This window comes from Xenopus laevis, chromosome 7L (assembly GCF_017654675.1).
Source record: "Xenopus laevis strain J_2021 chromosome 7L, Xenopus_laevis_v10.1, whole genome shotgun sequence".
Classification (NCBI taxonomy): Eukaryota; Metazoa; Chordata; class Amphibia; order Anura; family Pipidae; genus Xenopus; species Xenopus laevis.
This window is the reverse complement of record NC_054383.1, coordinates 21,748,023-21,768,525: the sequence shown is the minus strand read 5'-3', so window position 1 is coordinate 21,768,525 and position 20,503 is coordinate 21,748,023. Positions and strand designations below refer to the sequence as shown.

The window sequence follows — 20,503 nt, the reverse complement described above, 5'->3', positions numbered from 1 at the left end:
GTCCTGACAGACCCCCGATCTCCCAATTACCTCCCAATAGAGCTATACTTTCATAATGTCCATGCTCTAAGGGCAGAGACACACGGTAAGATTCGGGAAGATTAGTCACCCGGCGACAAATCTCCTTTTCTTTCCCAGGATGGCACTAGGAACGCTTCATTTCCAAAGTCGCCCGAAGTTGCCTCACGATGAAACTTCGGATGACTTCAGAAAACTAAGCGCTCCGAGTGCCATCCCGCCGGCGATTAAGATTGTAGCCCTTCGGGAGGCAGTTAGGGGAGATTAGTCATCAGGCGACTAATCTCCCCTAATCTGACCATGTGCCTCTGCCCTAAATCAAACAATGGTGATGGGCCATTTTAAGACATATGGCACCCCTAGCATTTTGATCACCATGGCAATCTCAGCGAGAGGTTCCAGAATGGTGCCCACCTGCTACCGTTACCAACCACAGTCAGAACCTTTCTCATTTGCTTTTAGGTAGAGACAGGCAGAATGGGTGTTTTTTGACTGCCATTGCTCACCCTGAGCGTTTGGCCTTCCCTAGAAACTCATGTAAACATTAAGGGGCAGATTTATCAAGGGTCGAATTGAAAGTTCGAATTTTTCGTGATCAAAACTGTCAAATTAGACTAGGGAGTTATTTAAATTCGATTAGAGTTTTTCAAAAAATTCGAATTAGATTTTCGAGATTTATCATACTCTAGGCTTTTTAGAACTCGAATTTGACACCTAAAACCTACCGAATTTCTGTTTAAGTCAATGGGAGACGTCTAGGGAACAATTTGGAGTTGTTTGCAGCCTTCCTGACATCCAAGTTTTTTTTGAATAGAGCTTTTAAAATTCAAATCAAATTCGATTCAAGTTTTCGAGTCGATATGATTCACCCGAGTTTAAAAAAGTCGATTTTTATAATAAATTTTAATGGCTGGTTTTGGTTTTGGTTATATCTTAGTTTGGATCAAACCAATGTACTGTTTTATTAGGAAAAAAAGGAAATCATTTTTTTTGTAATTTGAATTATTTGGATGAAATGGAGTCTAGGGGATATGGTCTTTTCGTAATACTGAGCTTTCTGGATAAGGGGTTTCTAGATTATGGATCTAATTCCTATTTGTAGTCCAAAAGTAAACCATTAGAAAAGACAAGCATAATTTGACCACTAGGGGCACTGTTTCCCTGGGGTATATGAGATAATGGTACCTCATCTGAACAGCCCCTTTAAAGGCATCCTAAAGATCACACCAGTGTGTATAATGTGATGATCAACAAAGATTTGCAGCTATATAAAGTTAGTTTGTCTGATGAAACCCATTTTTTATTCTGTTTAGAGTTTCTTTAATAACTTGACTTTCTGTATTTTGGAGTTTTCTGGGTAACGGGTTTCCAGATTACGGATCCTATACCTGCACTAAATTAACCCTACCCATGAACCTATTTAAAAAAGATTCATATTCTGCCACTAGGTGGAACCAGCTGTAAAAACTAGCAGTAGATAAACATTGCTAATGGCATTGCTGCAGTCATTCCACTCCAGATAAACTACAACTACTATAACTGTCAGGCCACACTGGGCATTTTGGGGAGATATGGTCGCCTGGTGACTAATCTCCTCGTTTTTTTGCAGGGACCAATCTCCCAAAACGCCTTCCCTGACTCTGCGCCGCTAAAATGAAAAAACACTGGTGCTAATCACATGCGGCGATTAGTTTTCCCGAAGTCGCCCGAAGTTTCCTCGTGAGGCGACTTCGGAAAATGAACCGCCGCGTGTGATTAGCGCCGGCATTTTTTCATTTAAAGCCGGTTTAAATGAAGTCAGGGAAGGCATTTGGGGAGATTGGTCGCCACAAATATGAGGCGATTAGTTGCCTGGCGACCAAATCTCCCCAAAACACCCAGTGTGGCCTGACCCTAAAATGTATTTTAGTTCCTGATGTTTATAATCAATTATATCTCATGAAAATGTATGAATTGTTTTTCAAAATTTGTTTTTCCTATAGTTCACTTTACTGCAGGTAAGGGACCCGTTATCCAGAATATTTGGGACTTGAGGTTCTCCAGATAAGGAGTCTTTCCGTAATTTGAAAAGAGCTAATAAAGTGAAAGGGTGAAGGTCCGCGCTTGCTGGATAACTAAGGATTCAAGCTGCACCAATCAAAAACGTGGATCCACGTATCCACATACAGGTAAATCGTAAGGCAAGGGTAGGTGCGCTATTTAGAATGTCAGAAATCCCTAAAAAGGATTATCCTTTATGTAAAGGGTAATGTGCGCTCGAGAACTACTCACAGGTAATTAGTAGATTGCGTGGCAATCCTTAATATTGTTAGCATCCACGTCCTGTTGTAGTAGGTCTCGTTGGTGCTATACCTAACGGGAAGAATTTCAAATAGTGCAGAATTGCCGGCTTGTGGATATGAGAGGATAAGTGATTTATGGTTACAGTAATGTTAGAGTGTGCCTTGAAGCACGGTGCTTGCGGTCCGGTGGTGCAGTCCTCCTGGAGTGATATGCCGGTCGGGTCAGCGATAATTCCCCGATTATGGAGAGGGGGAGTACGGTTGCAGGCGTCGGTTCTGATGGTTGCTTTCGGCTTAATACTTATGGAAGTCGGCTCCCATCTTGTGTCGGACACTACTAGTTGTAGCGTTTACTTCTGCTATTGAATTCTTAGGCAATGGACATTCGGATACAATGGTTTAGAGCAGGGGTCCCCAACCTTTTTGTTCTGTGAGCCACATTCAAATATTAAAAGAGTTGGCGAGCAACACATGCATGAAAAAGGTCCCTGACGATGTCAAATAAGGTTTGTGATTGGCTATTTGGTAGCTCCTATGGAGGCTGGAGGCTCTGTTTGGTAGGACTCCTGGTTTTTATGCAACTAAAACCTGCCTTTAAGCCAGAAATTAAAAAATAAGCACCCACTTTGAGTCCACTGAGAGCAACATCCAAGGGGTTGGAGAGCAACATGTTGCTCACGAGCCACTGGTTGGGGATCACTGGTTTAGAGAGTAGATTTAAACTTTTATTAAGTATAAATACGGACTGATTGAGCCCAATGCATTTCGTATCTAAGAATACTTCCTCAGGGGCAATCTGAGGAAGTATTCTTAGATATAAAACGCGTCCGTTAGTTTGGATCTAGTACAAGTTACTGTTTTATTATTACTGAGAAAAAGAAAATCGTTTTTTAAAAATTTGGAATAATTGGATAAAATGAAGTCTATAGGAGATGGCCATCCCATAATTCGGAGCTTTCTGCAAAATAATGCAATAGCAGAGAGTAGGGGAAGGCACATTCAATTGATCTGCACTCAATGAAAATGCGTCAATTCGATACCTTGAATTCAATTTGTTTACTGTTTACTTGAATTCAGTTAACTACATACATTCAGCTATCCCCTTCATTTTATATGATATAGGACCTATTATCCAGAATGCTCGGGACCTGGGGTTTTCTGAATAAGTTCTGAGTCTTTCTGTAATTTGGATCTTCATACCTTAAGTCTACTAAAAAATCATGTAAACATCAAATAAAGCCAACAGACTGGGGTTTTGCTTCCAATAAGGATTAATTATATCTTAGTTGGGATCAAGTACAAGCTACTGTTTTATCATTACAGAGAAAAAGGAAATAGTTTTTAAAAAGTATGATTATTTGGATAAAATGGAGTCTATGGGAGATGACCCTTCCATAATTCAGATCTTTCTGGATAACGGGTTTCCAGATAACGGCTCCCATTCCTATAATTCACATCATTGCCCTGAATTGCCTATATACAAAGAATTAAAGGTGAGAATTAATTCTGATTATTTAATAAAAACGTCTCCATGTTTCTATAACACACGCATGACACCAGGCAGGCATGATCTTGTGTTCTGTAAATAGTATGTGTTACCAACATGTTCCTATAGTTTTGTATAACACACGCTGCATTGTACCAATAACTAATGATGGGCGAATTTGGGGCGTTTTGCTTCGCCGAAAAATTCGCGAAACGTTGCCGGCGTCTCGTTTTTGACGCCGGCGTCCGTTTTTGGATGAAAATTCTCCATTGTAAATGTGCCGGCGTCCAAAAAAACAGACGTGGTTTTGCAAATTTATTCGCTGGCGGCAAATTGCAAGAATTAGTCACAAATTCGCGCCTGGCGAATAAATTCGCCGATCACTACCAATAACTGGGGTAAGTTGTGAATAGAATGGGCCATTTCTTTATGAATGGGCTGCATTATATACGTGTGATGTTGTCTCGCTCCTGATTCAGCTTCTCCCTTTGTTTGTCTTTCCCATTGTCATAGTTGGCACCTCCTTATTAAATAGGGGCTCCTCTAATTATCTTATTAACTGCCATTTAAATCCCTCAGATGTGCCCCTCTTGCTCCAATGACAAGAATCACTACATGTTAATGTCATGCTGAAATGTGTATTTTATAGTTAAAGGGGGGTTCACTTTCTAGGGGGGTTATTTACTAAAATCCGATTTTATCTCATTTTAATAAACAAAGCTGGACCAAACCCCCATCCTTGATTTTGCAGAATTTATCATTAAAATGATTTACATTTATCCGAAAAACTTGAGCGTAAACCCAAATCGTATGATTTTTTTTACTTTTTTGTCTCGATTATTTAGTGTTTTTGCCCAAAAACCCTGATTTTTTTTTTGGATTATCTGGCTAAACCCAGCACAAACCACAATATCTTCAAATTGGGATAAGGACGTCTGCTATTAAATTATACATGACTTCATCAGGTTTGAGATGCCGGATTTTCGGATTGAGGCTTTTTGCAGCATAATCCGTATAATACAGTATAATAAATCTCCGAAACAATTTTGTTTATTTTTCATGAAAAATTCGAGTTTTTGCCCCAAAAAGACCAACCCCTTAATATGTTATAGAATGGTCAATTCTAAACAACTTTTAAATTGGTCTTCATTATTTTTTATAGTCTTTGAATTATCTACCTTCTTCTTCTGACTCTCTCCAGCTTTCAAACGGGGGTCACTGACCCTATCTAAAAAACAAATGCTCTGTAAGGCTACAAATGTATTGTTATTGTTACTTTTTTGTTACGCCTTCATATTCCAGTCTCTTATTCAAATCAATTCATGGTTGCTAGGGTGATTTGGACCCTAGAAACCAGATTGCTGACATTGCAAACTACAGAGCTGCTGAATAAAAAGCTAACGAAAACCACAAATAATAAATAATGAAAGGCAATTGCAAATGGTCTCAGAATATCACTCTCTACATCATACTCATCCCATATCTGGCCAGTCCTATGCTCAGTTTTCATCTGATTCATTAAGAATTCTATTGCTTCATTATACATTTTACAAAGGGACTAAGTTTTACCTGCAACTTACTTGCTGCTTTCAAAGTAAAACTCCCAAACTTGGCTGCCCTTTTATTAGACACCAGTGGGATCACCTGACTATAGCTGGGAGGGGTGGGAGCTACAACATGGAGCTGGTCACTGCTCTTGTAGAACTATAACAAACAAGAGAAAGTTGTGCTCACCACTAATTTTTAAAACCATTAGGCCAGATATGGGATGACTTTGACGTAGTTGGCCAGCTTAAATATATTGCAATATATGGACAAACAATCCCTGTTTTGTTTAAAGGGTAAGGCATTTTCAGTAGCAGTATGCACAAAATGTCTCTGTCTTAAATATATTGATAATGGGTTCATTGCAGAGGACTCTTGTATTTGTTGATCTGTTAGTTGTCAGTACTTTCCTCACGAGGAAACTTCAGGCGACTTCAGAAATCGAAGCGCCGTGAGTGTATTGCCGCAGGCAATTTTTAATTTTGGCAGGCGGAAGGCAGGGAGAAGGTAGTTTGGGGAGATTGTCGCCCCTAAGAAGAGGCAATTAGTTGGCAGGCGACTAAATCTCCCTGAATCTTCCCGTGTGCTAAAGCCCTAAAATTATCAAGGTAGAATTTAATTTAGGAATAACATAAGGGGGCAGATTTATCAAGGGTTGAATTTTGAAGTGATGGGAGTTTTTTTAAACTGCCATAAACTCGTAATTCAAATCAAAAAAGACCAAAATGTATTAAAAAATCGAATATTTTAACTTCGAGTGAATAGACTGTATTCGATTATTCAAATCGAATTTGGATCGTGTTCGATCGAATTCGATTCGAAGTATTTTTTAAAAAAAACTGTGATTTTTCAAAGTCTACCAAATGACTCCAAATGGGTTCTAGGACAGGGATCCCCAACCTTTTGAACCTGTGAACAACATTTAGAAGTAAATGGAGTTGGGGACAATGCTAGCATGAAAAATGTTCTTGGGGTGCCAAATAAGTGCTCTGATTGGCCATTTAGTAGCCCCTATGTGGATTGTCAACCTACTTTGAGGCTCTGTTTGGCATTGTACCTGGTTTTTATTAGGGATGCACCGAATCCAGGATTCGGTTAGGGATTCGGCCAGGATTCAGCTTTTTTCAGTAGGATTCAGATTTGGCTGAATCCTTCTGTCAGGCCGAACCGAATTCAAACCTTAATTTGCATATGCAAATTAGGGGTGGGGAGGGAAATCAAGTGACTTTTTGTCAGAAAATAAGGAAGTAAAAATGTTTCCCCTTCCCACCCCTAATTTGCATATGCAAATTAGGGTTCCGTATTCGGCCGAATCTTTCACAAAGGATTCGGAGGTTCGGCTGAATCCAAAAAAGTGGATTCGGTGTATCACTAGTTTTTATACAACTAAAACTTGCCTCCAAGCCTGGGATTCAAAAATAAGATCCTGCTTTGAGGCCACTGGGAGCAACATCCAAGGGGTTGGAGAGCAACATGTTGCTCATGAGTCACTGGTTGGGAATCACTGTTCTAGGAGGTCCCCTATAGGCTAAAACAGCAATCTGGCAGGTTTTAGATGGCGAATAGTCAAAGTCAAATTTTTTAAGAGACAGTATATGATAAATTTTGATTTCAAATTTTTCAAAAATCAGCTCAAAATTTCCAAACTTGATGTGACAATAGCTCTGTCTGTGTATGAATACTTGGTGGCCTTGTCATCTATAACAAACCAATCTAACTTGGGTTTAATTAGATTGATATTTAGGCTGATATATTCCTGAAAATTACATGGTGTAGCCCTTGCATTGAGGGATTAATGAGATATGCAGATTAGTGTAAATGCCCAGCCAGGCCCATTGTTACAGTCATCGTTATAAGTGTAGCTTTATTACACTCCTTCCTGATTCCGGGGGTATAATTATGTGTGGCCCATACAGAGAATTTTAGTTTTACTAATCTGGGAAAGGGAAAAGCACAACAGTAACCTACAATGGAAAAGACACCCTACTTAGTGGAATAGCTTTCAAAGAGCAGTCACCAGAAACCAGTTCATCGCAATATGGACCTATCAGGATATAAACTTGGATATCCACAATTTAACAAGCAATGCAGGAGCGCATTATCATCAAGCCCTGGGAACAGAAGGTCCACAATGTCATCAGCAAACTCAACTGAAAAGGGAAATTATGGTTTAAGGGATGTTCTAAATGAACATGGAAGAATGAAATCCCGGGCAGCACTGCAAGGTAAATACTTTTAGAACCCTATACCACTGCTGAACTCCCATAACTTCAAAATTCGAAATTTATTAAAAACTGGAAGTTTTTAACTGAATAGGCTGTTCTGAATTGTTTGAATCGAAGTTTTAGCACATTCGAATTGAAGGATTTGCTCCAATTAACTTTGATTTTTCAAAGTCCACCAAATTAATCCAAATAGGTTCTAGGAGGTCCCCCATAGGCTAAAATAGCAATTCGGCAGGTTTTAGATGGCGAATGGTCAAGTCAACGTTTTAAAGAGACAGTACATGATACATTTCGATATTCGAATAGTCCAATTTTTTTCAAATTGAATTTTGGCCTATTCGATAGTACACAAAAGTACACAAAAATAGCTCGAAGTTTGAATTATTTTGCTTTGAATTTTCACTTTGACCCTTGATAAATCTGCCCCATATGTATTTGATGCAGTGGAACCATTATACCACTTGGTTGTGGCTGGCATCATATTTAGAAAAGGAGGAGTCTATTGAGCCCTTTTGAAACTGAAGGCATCTATCTACACTAGGGGCAGATTTATTAACGGTCGAACTGAAAATTTTAATTCAAATTTTCGAAATATTTTTATGGTCAAAACTGTCAAATTCGACTTGGGAGTTATTCAAATTATATTCGAGTTTTTTTAAAAAAATTTAATTTGATTTTTGAGATTAATCATACTCTGGTCCTTTAAGAATTCAAATTCGAATATTCACCTCCAAAAACACCTTCAAATTCGAATATTCACCTCCAAAAACAATTTGGAGATGTTTACAGCCTTCCTGACATTCAAGTTTTTTTCGGAGAAAAAAATAGAATCCAGTTTGATTGAATTTGATTTGAATTTTCGGGTCATTTAAATTCGATACAGTCAAAGTCAAATTTTATGGGAGTTTATAGGAGTTTTAGAAAACTCACATGAATTCGAAATTCAACCCTTGATAAATGTGCCTCTAGGTCTCCAGGATGCCAAGTTTGCCTTATGCTTTGGAAAGTACCTAGTACAGATATGGGATCTGTTGTCCAAAATGCTTGGAATCTGGGATTTTCCAGATAAGAGGTCCTTTTGTAATTTGATTCTCCATACCTTTAGTCTACTAAAAAGTAATTAAACATTAAATAAACCCAATAGGTTGGTTTTGCTTCCAATAAGGATAAATTATATCTTAGTTTGGATCAAGTACAAATACTGTTTTATTATTACAGTAAAAAAGACAATTATTTTAAGAAGTTTAAATGACTTGATTAAAATGGAGTCAATGGGAGATGGTCTTCCCTTAATTGGAGCTTTCTGGATAACTGGTTTCCAATTAATAGATTCCAAACATGTATACTTTCCAAAGTCTATATCCTCTTAACATAAAGACCTTGTTTTTACTTGTACAACTTATTTCTCATATAAGGGAAAATACGCATTTTGTTGTGTTACAATATTTTACAACTCAGTAATTTCCAGGTGTAGGACAGTGTATTATCACTAGAAAGATTCATAAAAAAGTATGCAGAATTGCCTATAGAGTATGAGTGTGGGTTATAGGTCAAACTACCATATTTATTTGGGTATTTATGCTCTTTATGCAGCATGGGAAGATTCTCTTTTAAAACATAGATGCTATAAGTCATAACTTGCCTTCTATCACTCCCGTTAATGGGTATCCTGACACGTACCACTCAGATAATATCATTATTATTATTATTGATTGTAGATACTGATAATCATAGCGCTGAGCTTCCTGTAGCAGCTCCCCTTCTGATCAAAGGAAAGAGATCAGCAGCAATTAACCGCCTCCACAAGTAAATGATTAAATCCCGAATGCCCCATCTATAGACCCAAAAGAGCAAAAGGAAAAATATTCCCCATTTTTTAAAAGTTATAGTTTACCTTAAGGGTAAATTTAGTTGCCTGTCGACTAATCGTCTTCTCCCCAAACTGCTTCCACTCAGGCCTGGAATTTTAAGAAAGGCCAACTAGGCCCGGGTCTAGGGCAGCAGGATTCCGAAGTCGCCCGAAGTTTCATCGTAGGGCAACTTCAGGTGACTTAGGAATACGAATTGCGGCATGTGCCGTGCCACAGGCGATTTTTTATTATAGCCAGCAGAAGACAGGGGGAAGCCATACGGGGAGATTAGTCGCCCCAAAGAAGAAGCGATTAGTCGCCCGAATCGGCAGGTGTTTCCTTACCCTAAAACATAGTGCAGTGTGCTTCAATTTCGATTGGGACAAACTGTATCATGTGAAGAGCATTTATTCTCCAATAAAGAATTCTACCAAAAATACAGTGTGTATGAATTTACTGATATGAACAGGTCTCATTAGGCTATTACACCTACTTTCCTGATTAAATACATTCCAACTGTAAAGTATTGAACAAATTATGACACACAAATTCATTGTACATGAAAAAAAATGTTTACAAGTTATCATGAAACACTGGCACATCTAGCAATCAAATCCCATTAAATTGGGGACATACATTGAGACAGAAATCTGGCACAACATCGTGGGAACATACAATGAGTCAGAACCATGGATCATTGGATCACACCTGATTTACATTGAAATGTATAGCAAGCCCTTTATTTTATTTATTTTTTTGTCATACAGAGGCTGAGATACCTCCAAAGGTCTTTAGGAAAGTGCAGCCCTCTGACCAGCTTGACCGGGTCACTGACAGCATTAAGAAACCCTCAACTTTATCTGATGAAGAGATGTTTCCAAAGTCCGCACCAAATTTTCCTCTAAGCATTTGGAGGAGCTTGAAAGAAGCCTCAGAGAGAATCGATACATTGGATCCAATGAGAAAAGGAGGCTATCCAAGGTGCTGAAACTCTCAGAGTGCCAGGTAAGAATAAGAGGGGTATTTATTAAAACTCGATTTTATATCATTATTATAAAAATTTGACCTAACTCCCAACCATGATTTGCTATAAAATCCAAACGAAAAATGTAGGTGCGGGGGAAAGGCTAGCCAAAATCGTGCGACAATTCAAATTGTGCAACTTTTTCGAATTGAACCTCAAAAATCTTGACTTTTTCAAGTTGTCGCCTGAAACCCCAACTTTTTCGGGTTATCGAATGAAAACCAGCCTCCAAAAGTCCAAAACCCGCGAACATCATGAAGACAAAAAAAAACATCTTCCAATTGTAAAAGGGACATCTGCCATTGACTTTTACATGACTTCGACAGGTTTTAGCTGAAGTATTTTTTGGATTCTGATTTTTAGCAGCTTTGGAGCATAATAAATCTTGAAAAAATTCAAGGTTCTTTTTCTTCCTCTAAAATTTTTTTTTTTCCCCCTTAAAAACTGAACCAGACAACTTTAAGGTTTAATAAATGTGCCTCTAAGGGAGCTAGCACATGGGCAGATTCGGGGAGATTTAATTGCCTGGCGACTAATCGCCTCTTCTTCGGGGCGACAATTTTCCTGAACTGCCTTCCCCCTGCCTGCCGCCTGCTAAAATGAAAAATCGCCTGCGGCGTTTCGATTTCCGAAGTTGCCACACAAGGAAACTCCAGGCGACTTCGGAAATTGAAGCGTCGTGAGTGCATTTCCGCAGGCGCTTTTTCATTTTAGCAGCCAGCAGGTAGGGGGAAGGCAGTTCAGGGAGATTGTCTCCCCGAAGAAGAGGCGATTAGTTGCCAGGCGACTAAATCTCCTGAATCTGCCCGTGTGCTTAAACCCTAAATGTTGTTCTGCATTTGTTATTGTTGTTTGTTGATTAATCCCAGTTCTCTAGCTTTATTTATAACCTTAGTGAAAGCACGCTCATGATGTATAGGTTGTATTTATACCCTAGTGATTTACATGCTCATCTAAATCAAAAATGCTCATTTGTTGTTTGGCCAGAATTAACCGTTCTCGCCTTTGTGTAAACGTAATAGTCGACATGACAAGGCTATTGTCATTGTTTTTCTGAATCTTTTCCCATGCTCCCATCTCATATCCATATGACTGTAATATTGACAAGCAAAGATTTCACTGGAATCCCAACATGTCGTATAATGATAAATAGACTGAGGCGAGTCTCCTTGGAGAATTGTCTTGTATCTGTAATTAAGCTTGGGATGCTTATTGTGTAAAGCTAGGGGAACATTTTTCCTTTAACAGACGGTATATTGTAATACTTTTGGCTTCATTAATTACTGCTGAAGAATGAAATTGTATGTGTTAATCATATTAATGTTGTGCTTCCAGATTAAAACCTAGTTTCAGAACCGAAGGATGAAGTTCAAGCGACAAAGCCGAGATGCAAGAGTTGAAGCTTTCTATTCAAGTCTTTATATTCCTTGCTACAACATTTCAAACCTTTCAGCCCCTGCATATTCTCTACAGTTAGAATTCCCTGCTTTGGTTCCTCCCCCAGTGGCTACATCAGTCCCTCCTTTTAGTTGTATTTACCCTACTGTTACCCCTGGAGTTCGCCAAACAACTCATATCCGTGCTCTTCCGTGCCAGTTTATTCTATGCCGAGAGCTCCAACTCGACAACCCATACTCGCGTTCATACATTCTTGGAGTACCGCTGCTATTTTTGAAAGCATTGTTAGTTATTATTCAAAATGCTATGACTTTTTGAAGGACACAACTTTTTTACAGTACAAATTACTAAATTTTTGGATGGATTCCTTAAAGCCTTCAAGTGCTCAACAGATACAGAATATGGTACAACAAGGCATTATATCCTGGCACTTATAGACAAAACAAAATATTGTATTTTCTTTTAGAGCTTGATTAATGCTTTGTTATGAGTTATGTCAATTTTCAAATAAATTAACATAAAGGGTGTTTATTCTTTTTCAGAACTGTCATTTTAAAATTGAGATGTTTATCATCATCATCATGATATTCATATAGTACCAGCAGGTTATGCAGCATTTTACAGTAATCTGCAACAAACAGGGGGTCTAACAATAAGTTAAAAAACATGGTAGTGAAATAAAAACAGAACTGAAAGGCACTGCTCACAACTGCTTACTGGGATTAGCAGGGTTGGACTGGGTCAGGACACCTGTGTAAAACTCAATGGGCCCCGGGTCTTGTGGGCCCCGCTGGTTCTGACCTGCTCCCTGCCCTTGCTGCCCCCGATCACCCTCTCCAGTAGTGATTGGCGAATTTGCACCGTTTTGCGGAAAAATGCGCAATTTTTGTGCAAAATTCGCGAAATGGCGCTGTTTTTACGCCGGCGTCCGTTTTTTGGGCGAAAATGCATCACGGTCCAAAAAACAGATGCCAGCGTCCATTTTTTTGACACCGGCGAATTTTCTCCAGCGAATTTTCGCGCCCGTTTCGCGAATTCGTCCCCTGGCGTATAAATTCGCCCATCACTACTCTCCAGCCCTGGGCGCGGCAAAAGAAAGCTAAAGGAATGTTGTGGCTGCGGCGGGGTCCAGAGGGGGCTTTGCAGCAGGGACAGAGGCAGGGGAATAACTACAGAGGAAGCAGACCCTGTGGCTGCAGGGGGCCCAGGAGGTATAGGGGCCCCTTGAGGCCCTAATTAAAATACAATTATAATAAATTTTGCTCAAACAGCTCAACCTCTAGAGATTTTGCGGGACTGAAAAATAATTTGCCGGGGGGGGGGGCAGCAACCTCTAGTTACGCCACTGGACGGAGGGCCCTTAAACAGCAGCCACAGTGGGCCCTGGGCCCCCCAGTCCAACCCTGGGACAGATAGATGATTTCCTGTAATAATAAAACAGTAACTTGTACTTGATCCAAACTAAAATATAATGAATCCTTATTGGAAGCAAAACCAACCTATTGGGTTTATTTAATGTTTAAATAAATCTCCTCTTCTTCGAGCCGACTAATCTCCCCGAACTGCCTTCTGCCGGCTAGAATTTAAATTGGCAGCGGAATGACAATTGGTGCGATTCGTTCTCCGAAGTCGCCTCACAAGAAACTTCGGGCGACTTCGTGAAACAAATCGCTCCGAGTGCCATACCGCCGGTGATTTCGATTCTAGCCGGCGGGAGGAAGTTTGAGGAGATTAGTCTGCCCAAAGAAGAGGCGATTTATTGGCATGAGACTAAATCTCCCCAAATCTAAGCGTGCGTCTCTGCCCTTAAATTATAAAGATCCAGATTACAGAATGATCCGTTATCTGGAAAACCCCAGGTCATGAGCATTCTGTCCCCATACCTGTATTTTATATATAATGCAAGAGGCAATAGGGAGCCAGTAAAGGGATTTGCACAGTGGAGCAGTGAATATGGAACTGGGTAATAAGTGGTCTAGTGGAAGCGTTTATAACAAAACTCTGGACACGCTTGGTTCCCTGAAGGCATTTTATCAGTGCATCTTGTGCTCATAATAATAATAATAATAATAACCAGTGTGAGAGACAACCCACTGCAGTGTGATATGTCTACCACTAGTTACAAGCTTAGGAGGGTGGAGTATTATAATGCCCAGAAAGGTCCTGCATATATACAGGTGTGAGATCCGCTATCCGGAAACCCATTATCCAGAAAGCTCAGGAAGGCTGTCTCCCATAGACGCCATTTTGTCCAAATAATCCAAATTTTTAAAAATGATTTCCTTTTTCTCTGTAATAATAAAACAGTAAGAAGGGTTATCCCAAAACTCAACATTACATTGAAAATATATACTCTTTAAAAAATAGGCATACAGACCACATGGTATTCCGCCTTACGCGTTTCATACCCCCTGGTACTTATTAATAGGTATGCCTATGAATTAGTACCAGGGGGTATGAAACACGTAAGAATTTTCTTAATAAATTTTAATTGGTCGGTTTTTTTTTAATTTTGGGAGTTTTTATAGACTCCCATGAACTCTAAATTCGACCCTTGATAAATATGCCCCTTAAAGGAGAACTAAAGCTTAATTAAAGAAGTAGATTGAAATGTTGTACATTATGTTTTGGGCTTCTGTACCAGCCCAAGGCAACCACAGCCCTTTAGCAGTAAAGATTGGTGTCTCCAAAGATGCCCCAGTAGCTCCCCATCTTCTTCTCTGCTGATTCACTGCACATGCTCTGTGCTGCTGTCACTTACTGATCTTAGGGACCCACTCACAATATACAGTACACATAGAATAGAAATGTCACAATATAAGGCTGATTAGTAATTAATACAGATAATTACTACATGGCAGCACAGAAACCAGTGCAATTAGCATCAGAATTTAATAATCAGCCCTGTAGCCTCATCTTATATTACAAACAAACCTAATTTTCTGCTGGATAATTAGTGACGACCCCTAAGCTTAGCTTCTCAACAGCTGCTCAGAGCCCACTGAGCATGTGAGTGTCACAGACACTTTCCAAGATGGTGACCCCCTGTGACAAGTTTGAAGTCCTGGATCATTACTGCTATTGACAAGCTGAAACTTTAGGCTGGTGCAATGAATTCACTATATAAAATATGGCATTTTACCCATATTCATTCTCAGGGTTTAGTTCTCCTTTAATAAATTAAACAGATTAGTTAAAACTATCAACAAATGCAGCTATAGAGTAAACCCACTTCAGGATGAACCTACCCTTAACATAAAACGGATTTGAAACTACAGGAACACATTTTAGACATCCCCAAACTTGTGACTTTGCTTCCTCTCCATAAATATGTGCTTATAGTAACAACTATTGTTTTAAACAATTTTAATTTACTGTACAACTGAAATATTTACAAGAGGAATAATATATTAAATATTTCTCAACTATTTACACGTTTATAGAATATAGTAAAAACTCAATTCGGATCCATATCCAAGAGTTACATAAACCGAGCCCCAAAAAATGGGGGATATTGATCTTGGTGGGCACTCATCCTAATGTGGTGGTGGAGCGGCTGAGGAATGTATGAATGATGAGGGGCCTGGAATGGATGTGCCGGGGGCTGATAAAAGCTTCTGCTGTTTAATGGGACAGGTAGGACTCCAGGGTAATAAGGGAATGTCTGGGGGTAACAGACGGGAGGAGGGACCAGGTTGTGCTGCTGGTCTTGTATCTGCCTCTTCAGTTTCATCCTTCGATTCTGGAACCAGGTTTTAACCTTTATGGGAAACCAGAAGACAAATATATTTATAAAGGCATAGAAATGGATTTCTTTCTTCTAACAGATGTTAAATGCTGATTTAGAAATGCAACCGAGGTCTTAAAGGACCAGTAACATCGAATTATTTTTTTTTTAAAAAAAAAAAGATTTGTTAGTATACATGGAAAAAAACCCACGAATTAAACTTTAAAGTCTTTATTAAGAAATAACTTATTGAAACTCCACTTGCGCTCCTCATCAGAAAGCAATTGGAGCGATCCATTGTGCGGCGCTCGATTTCTCCTCCCTGCCTTCCTTATAGGAGATAGCCAGGGAGGAGAAATCAAGCGCCGCATGATGAAATAGGGTTGCCACCTTTTCTGGAAAAAAATACTGGCCTTCCTATATATTTATCTTTTTTCCCTATTAATAACATTGGGATCAGCCATAATTTTTACTGGCCAGGCCTGTGGCAACTCTACGTGTCGCCTTTTCTGAAGAAGAGCACAAGCGGGGTTTCGCTAAGTTATTTCTTCATAAAGGCTTTGCGATTTTAAAGTTTAATTTGTATTGGTGTTTTTTTTCTATGTATACTAACAATTTCTTTAAAAAATTTTTTGTGATTTTACTGGTCCTTGAACTAGAAAGTATCATTGAAAACTAAAGCTGGGATTGTCGATTGATTGGTTGGCTTTTCTTCTAACAGGGGATGTAGAGTTCCATTGATGGAGTGACAATACACTAGAACTCCCATTTTACATTTTTCAGGAGACCAGAAAAATTTTTTGCAACATCCAGGAAAATGTAAAATCAGGGAAATGTATTATGCATAATATATAGGTGGGACCACAAAACAGCAATGTAAAATGAGGGAAATTTTTAAATCAGGGGATGTAAAATGGGGGTTCTACTGTATGTAGCTATGTTCTAGGGCTGTTTTGAAATGTGTTATTCCAGCTCTATTTCTAATGAAGCTTGAAATCTCTTCAGTGTCGGAGTGGCCCACGGGGATACCAGGAAAACTCCCGGTGGGCTCAGCGGTCAGTGGGCCTCTTGCTTCTAACCATTTGGCCTATTTCATGGTCATTCCCTATTTCTTTCTGAAAACAAAGAGGCTTAATAATGGAAGAATATAGTATAGTATGTAAAGAAAAGAGACTAGGAGAATAAAGAGACTGAGTGAGGAGAAGAAGTATAATAGTTTGGAAAGTGGGCCCTCAGCCTAAGGTTTTCTGGTGGGCCCCTGGCATCCCAGTCCGACACTGAATCTCTTTATGTGTTTTAGTGAAGTATAGCATAATGGTTCCTTTATTTGTTCTCCCCTGGAATGTTTTTACTCTCCAATACAGGTATGGGACTTATTATCCAGAATACGTGGGACCTGGGGTCTTCTGGATAACGGATCTTTCAGTAATTTGGATCATACCTTAAGTCTACTAGAAAACCATATAAACATTAAATAACCCCAATAGGCTGATTCTGCTTCCAATAAGGATTAATTATATCTAGTGATGGGCAAATTTGGGGCATTTCGCAATGCTGAAAAATTTGCGAAACGGCGTCTTGTTTTTGGAAGCCGGCGTCCATTTGTGGCAAAATTGCGCCAGCGTCCATTTTTTTTCGCGGTGGTTTCACTAATTTATTCGGCGGCGGCAAATCGCGGGAATTCGCCCATTACTAATTATATCTAACGGTGGCCATAAACGTAGTAGAGATCTGCTCATTTGGCGATCTTTCAAAAATAAATACATAAACTGAATACTGACATGAAGCACTTGTATCCAGGGACAATTATTGTCTTCTGTACTCTTCTTTGGATTCAAAATCTTTTTTTAAGGCGCTGAAAGCAACGCTGTTGGGTGCCGGTGCAGAACAGCCCTTTACTTATAGCTAACCAAAGGTTTTGTCGCTGGTTTTTAAACTTTGCCCCTTGCTCCATAATAATACATGAGCCCCAGGCTCTCTAATGTTGTACTATGGCACCTTTTTGTAATATACAGTAGGTATAAGATCTGTTATCCAGAAAATCATTATCCAGAAAGCTTCAAATTATGGGAAAGCCATCTCCCATAGACTAAAATTAAAACTGTTAAAATTAATTTTCTTTTCTGCTATAACAATAAAACAGTACTTGATCCAAACTAAGATATAATTAATCCTTATTAGAGGCAAAACAATCCTATTGGGTGTGATTAGTGTTTCAATTAATTTTAGGTAGACTTAATGGATGGAGATCCAAATTACGGAAAGATCCAGCATAATAGGTCCCCATACCTGCATAATTATTTTTTTCACCCAGGTTGTACATACCTGTATTTCAGAGAGCTGGAGAGATGTCGCCAGTTTCTTCCGTTCAGATGCCCCCAGGTATCTCTGCTTGTTGAATGCCTGTTCCAGTTTGGTTATTTGTTGGGGGGTGAATGCTGTTCTCAAGCGGCGCTGGAGATCAGATTTGGGGCTCTTCTCCATTTGTTCAGTGTCATTTTCCTGGGAACTTCTGCCTGAGCTCTCAGTACTGTCATCTTCTGAATCTGGGGGAGAAAATTCATCTGAGCTCCCCGAACTTCTATGCAACACTGCCGAAACAGAAGACATACTGTCAGCAATTCATTCCAAGAAAAGTCTTTTACTAAAGATGAAAGATAATTGCACAAGGGATGATTGAGATTGTTTTGGGCTAATGGTAGTTCCACATGTAAGGGTAAGGGCACATGATAAGATTCGGAGAGATTTAGTCACCCGGTGACAAATTGCGTCTTCTTCGGGCGATGAATCACCCCAAAAAGCCTTCCCGCTGGCTAGATTAGAAATCGCCGGCGGGATGGCACTCGGATTGCTTCAGCTTTCCGAAGTTGCCTCACGAGGAAACCTCGCCAGTGGGAAGACTTTTCGGGGAGATTAGTCGCATGAAAAAGAGGTGATTTGTCGCTGGGCAACTAATCTCCCCAAGTCGCAGCGTGTGCCACCACCCTAAGATACAGAAAGCTAAAAAAAAAGTGCCCCCATACACTTGTATGACAATTGAATGCAAGACAACAGCCATTGTTATTTAGAAATACAAATTACACCTAGAGGGAATGTTCTAAGAACACTGGAAGTGATAATAGAAAATACATTTTGTAACTTTGTGGGTGCCAGGGATAAAATGCTTGAAACTGCCATTATTCATTTTAAACCACTAGGGGGGTCCTCAACTTCATATCCCACTGTGGATACAGCAAGCACTATGTCAACTCCCTGCTATGTGCAAATATGCAGTAATAGGAGTAGGCTGCACAAATAATAATCTCTGTCATCGTATTTTACTGTTTCAGGGGGTCATGTAATAAAAGTCACTAAGGTTATCCAGGAGCATTAACCTATAGCAACCAATCAGCAGTTAGCATTTACATGTCTTCTTATTGGTTGCTATGGATTACTGCTTGCCTTACATGACATTAATTCTGCCCCAACCCAACATGCTAAAATGTGAGTTATTTTGCTGATGACAGGTGATTTCTATTGCCTTCAATTGCAGGCAGCCCAATGGTGCACAGAGAAATAGAACCCTAAAGGTACTTTTTTTAAGCCACTACAGAATAGAGTGCTAAACAGTGTACACATTTCATAGTATTTTAAACAGAATCAAACTGAAAGAAAGAAAGAAAGAAAGAAAGAAAGAAAGAAAGAAAGAAAGAAAGAAAGAAAGAAAGAAAGAAAGAATAAAAGAAAGAATAGTGAAAGAGAATTTTATTTACTGAGAGAAAATAAAATTCTGTGTATGCAGAATTTTATTGTCTCTCAATAGTATGGTATCTATAAATGTCATGTACCTGCTGAGGAAGGCTTAGGAAACTGTCTGTTGATCCCTTGTTCCCCTGAAGAGCACTGGAAACTGGTAATATCTCCATGTTCTTGCAAATCTTTTCTCCTTGGCATCTCCTTGGCATACTTAGTTGGAGGCAGCGGCTGTGGAGCACAGGGAATGTGGGGTCTGGAGCTCATGGAGTCCTTTCCATCTGCTGCCTCCTCTCTGCTCCTTGCTAGAATGAGGTCAATAGAGAATCCCTGTTGAACCATGCTGAAGGGAATCCTGCTCTGGATGGAGCCGTTGGAGTTGTGTGTACAGAAAGCCTATGGCCTGCTGAGCCTCTGTTTTTATAGCTTGATGGATATGCAAGTGTGATCCACATCAAAAGAAAAACCAGAAATGGATAATGGGCTAATTAACGTAACCACTTTATGTTCTCACTTGTAACAAATGCCCCTGGTCCTGGCTCCAGTGAGTCTGTCAGGTTAGTGATTTCACCTTGTGATATTGGAGGTTTCAGTTGGAGGCATTAGCATTGGCCGGCACAGAATCCCATGGACAGACAGCAGAGAAATGCACAATGGGCCCAATTTAACAGAGATAATGTAGGTTTGTTTTCATTCCTTGATGTTGTTATTGAGCACACCAATGAGAACAACCTCTTCTGCTTTATCCTTTTATTTAATCCTTTTAAAATCCAAATTGCCCTCATGAGGAATAGTGTCTCTATACTGACCAGTTTTGTAACTACCCCTGTCCACAAAGATAAGATAATAGAAAGACAATGACAATTTAGGGCTTTAGCACACAGGCAGATTCGGGGAGATTTAGTCGCCTGCCAACTAATTGAATCTTCTTCGGGCGATAATCTCACCGAACTGCCTTCCCCCTGCCTTTCGCTTGGTAAAATGAAAAATCGCATGCGACAATGCACTCGCAGCGTTTCAATTTCCGAAGTTGCCTCATGAGGAAACTTCGGGCGACTGCGGAAAACGAATCGATGTGAGTGCCCTACCGCTGGCGATTTTTCATTATAGCCGGCAGGAAGGTAGGGGAAGGCAGATTGTCCCCCCGAAGAAGTGGTGATTTGTCGCTGGGGCGACTAATCTCCCTGTGTGCCCTTACCCTTAATTATAAAAAGGT

General features: G+C 39.7%; 1 protein-coding gene across 1 annotated transcript; it reads right to left on the bottom strand.

The window, feature by feature from the left end:
* Positions 1–15,179: 15,179 nt before the first annotated feature.
* On the bottom strand, positions 15,180–19,891 carry ventx1.2.L (VENT homeobox 1, gene 2 L homeolog). Its single transcript, XM_018225207.2, has 3 exons — positions 19,383–19,891; positions 17,881–18,146; positions 15,180–15,588 (listed from the first exon to the last, which is right to left on the bottom strand). Exons 1-3 carry the CDS (start codon positions 19,627–19,629, stop codon positions 15,310–15,312), a joined length of 792 nt encoding a protein of 263 aa, XP_018080696.1. The 5' UTR covers positions 19,630–19,891; the 3' UTR covers positions 15,180–15,309.
* Positions 19,892–20,503: the final 612 nt, after the last annotated feature.

Bases quoted from the DNA above. Each gene is read 5' to 3' on its own strand.
- ventx1.2.L (XM_018225207.2), bottom strand. From the start codon at position 19,629: ATGGTTCAACAGGGATTCTCTATTGACCTCATTCTAGCAAGGAGCAGA. The intron at 18,147-19,382 runs GTACATGACATT...CTGTTTCGGCAG, and splicing joins TCCTAAGCCTTCCTCAGCAG to TGTTGCATAGAAGTTCGGGG. The intron at 15,589-17,880 runs GTATGTACAACC...TTTCCCATAAAG, and splicing joins TCCAGCTCTCTGAAATACAG to GTTAAAACCTGGTTCCAGAA.